The 3,095-nt window shown below is 51.8% G+C and overlaps 1 protein-coding gene across 2 annotated transcripts in view; it reads right to left on the minus strand.

The window, feature by feature from the left end:
* Positions 1 to 1,741, minus strand: part of Ptprn (protein tyrosine phosphatase receptor type N) — a 17,504-nt gene extending 15,763 nt beyond the window's left edge. For both annotated transcript variants that reach the window (XM_021158686.2, XM_029482849.1), the window contains exon 1: positions 1,462 to 1,741. In XM_021158686.2, coding sequence (XP_021014345.1) covers positions 1,462 to 1,594 — 133 coding nt within the window. In that variant the 5' untranslated portion in view covers positions 1,595 to 1,741. The remainder of the gene's footprint in view (positions 1 to 1,461) is intronic.
* Between the last annotated feature and the right edge of the window lie 1,354 nt (positions 1,742 to 3,095).

The following is a 3,095-nucleotide window of genomic DNA, read 5'->3' on the forward strand; positions in this document are numbered from 1 at the left end:
CTCTCCCTCTCCCTCTCCCTCTCTCTCTCCCTCTCTCCCTCCCTCTCTCTCTCTCCCTCCCTCGCATATATATTCATACAAATTTATATATGTGCATGTGGCCAGAGATCAAGTTGGGTATCTTCCACATTTTGTATTTTCAAGACTGGGTATCTCACTGAACCTAGTGTTCACTCAGCACACCCAAGGGATTTGACTCTCTTACTTTCCAGCACTAGGGTTAGACATCAGTCACTATTCATGGATTTTTATATGGGTGCTGAAGATCCAAATTCAGGCCCTCATGCTTGCATGGCAAGCACCCTACTGACTGAGTCATCTCTCCAGCCCCAAGGCCGAGAATTATTGAGGAAGAATGGGGTCTAGCTTTGGAGTCTGAAGATCTTAGTTTCAATCTTTAAAAGATTCAATTTGCCTAAGTGGGAATTGGAATGTGGGAGGAGGGGAGGGTAGATTATGTAGCATTGTGGGAGAATTCGTGGCCAAATTCAAAAGGAAACGGTGGTTCCCCAAATCTCTCAAAGCATCCCAATTCTAGTAGTTTGGAATTAGAGGCGGAAGCTCCAGCACACCTCCCCCGCGTGGCAGGGAAGGGGTGCAGGAGCTTGGTTCTGGGGCTGCCTGTCCCAGGCGCGAGTTGATGGCGCTGTCCATGGTGCTGAACCTAGGAGCTAAGGGCACGTCGGGAAAGGAGACGTTTACCAAGGGAAAGGTGGCAGGACAAGGAGTGGCTCATCCTTCCGCTCTGTCTGGTTAACTCTTGGCCTCACAGGAAGTACCGTGCACTGGCCCCCAAGCCAAGGTGGGGAAAGAGGGAGCCAGATGGAGAGGCTGCGCCCCCCCACCCCACCCCAGCAACCTTCCCACCCCCATCCCGGGCCCATGAGTCAGCGCTGACTATGTCCGCTTAGATGTGAGTCAGCACCAGGCCCAGCTTTGGGAAAGGGGACAAGAAGAGGACCCTCCCCTTTTACTCCTCTTCCGTTCCCTCTCCTTGCGTGTTCCCCTTCTTATAGCCGACCAACTCGAGCAAATGGCCTCTCTAGACTTAAAAGATAAATCCTGCTCTGTCTCTAGCCAGTCCTACAGGGAAGCTGGAGTCGGGTAACAGTGGAGAGGCTCCTGCCGCCGGTGGTCGTCCATTCCTCTTTCTCGGCGATGCCTCTGGCTTCTCCCACGGTCCTGTAGTCCCTCTAAATCTCTCAACTCGCGTGCACCCCCGCTCCTCCTCCTGTACCTAGTCTTCCCTGGAGCCCACTTTTCCAGGTCCCGCCTGCGAATCCCGGCTCCACCTCCCAGCCTACGCCCCTTTCCTCAGCTCCATCTCCCTTCGTCTCACTTCATGTCCTCTCATCTTCCTCACCCTACAAACCACCCACCCCCCGCCTCCCAACATTTATCCTACCCGAGCTTCTTGCTTTTGCGACGCTTCCCCCCGCCCCCATCAAGTTTTCTCCTGACCGTGGGCACTGATGGCGCTGCAGCCCCCGGGGCGGCCGCTCAGCAACAGCAGGCAGACCAGCAGTCGGAGGCCCCCGGAGCCCCCGGAACCTCCAGAGCCCCCGGAGCCCCCAGGCCGCCGCGGGCGCCTCATCCTTCCCGGCTCTGAGCTCTCTCTCTCCGGCCAGAGTCTCGGCGACGTTGGTGGGAGTCAGCCCAGGAGCCTAGGCGGAGTCTGCCACTCCCCACCCACCTCCAAGGCGGGGTCTAGTTGCCCCTCTTGAGGCGACCCGGCCAACTGCAGGCGTGCAATGACGACATCTCCACCCCCGGCTCTTATGCCTATTTGCGTCATACTGGCGTAAGAGCCCCCTCTTAGCCGGGGACCTACTCAACCTAAGCCTCCTCCACCATATAGTAGGTTCCTCCCTAGAATTCCCACTGGGTCCACCCACTCCTGACCTGTATTTTTCGGGTCCACGGCCTCTGTCTCCCTGGCTCAGGTTTGGTGAGAAGGACTCAAGTACTATAGGGAACAGGAAAGATACGTGGGGCAGGGAGTATAAACCGTGATACAAGAAGCTTAAGAGATCAGAACAGGAACTCTTACCGTGGTTCCATTATCGCTACTGGCGTCATCCTGAAAAATCAGAGATGGTTAGGCACTCGCGCTGGGATAGCAAGGAATGAGCTAGTTGCTTACCCTTGTCTGAAGAAGCCAAAAAGCACCTGCCCCACAGGGTAGTGGTGAGAATTTATGTAATTAGACACTGCAGCAAGACCTGGATCTACATATCGCAAACACTCCTACGCATTAACTTCTTTTCCTCTTGCAATCTACTCATCTGACCCTTGAAACGGTTACCTTCTTTAGCATTTGCTTTTCGCTTAGTTGGTACATAGCAATCATACACAAATGTACACCGTGACAGTCAGTACATGTACAAGGATGTGTGCAATGTGTAACGACCAGATCCACATACCTGGCGTATCTATTACTTCAGACATTTATAGTTTCTTTGTGTTGGGAACACTCAGCATCTTCTCGGTCAGCTCATTTGAATTAGCCCAGAAATCGTAGTTATCCTGCTGTGCTTCCCAACATCAGCCATGCTGCTTGCCCAGCTGCACCCGGTGAGTACTGCCATTTGTTATTAGCTCTGGCTCTCCCTTAGCTTCCTGTCTCAAGCTTATTGAAGATCTTATGATTTCTACATAAGGTACACATCACATCAAACCACCCCTTCCTCCCACCACCAACTGCTCTGGTTAGACCATTTCCTCCAGCCTTATCACAGTGATTTCCTCAGTGGCTTTTTAATATTCTTAGTTATCCAGTAAGCTACAGAGTTTTCTAAAGTTCAAATTAATTGCATTATCCTTTTGCTTTCTAGTCGTTGTTTCTTTTTGTTTTGTTTTTAAGACAATGTGGGTCAGGTGAGATAGCTCAGCAGGTAGACATTCACTATCCGAACCCGATGACCTGAGTTTGATTCTTTGAATCCATATAAAGACAGAAGAAGAGAATCAACTCTATGATGTTGTCTTCTGACCTCTACATCTCTCTCTCTCTCTCTCTCTCTCTCTCTCTCTCTCACACACACACACACACACACACAGAGAGAGAGAGAGAGAGAGAGAGAGAGAGAGAGAGA

This window comes from Mus caroli, chromosome 1 (assembly GCF_900094665.2).
Source record: "Mus caroli chromosome 1, CAROLI_EIJ_v1.1, whole genome shotgun sequence".
In the NCBI taxonomy this organism is placed as follows: domain Eukaryota; kingdom Metazoa; phylum Chordata; class Mammalia; order Rodentia; family Muridae; genus Mus; species Mus caroli.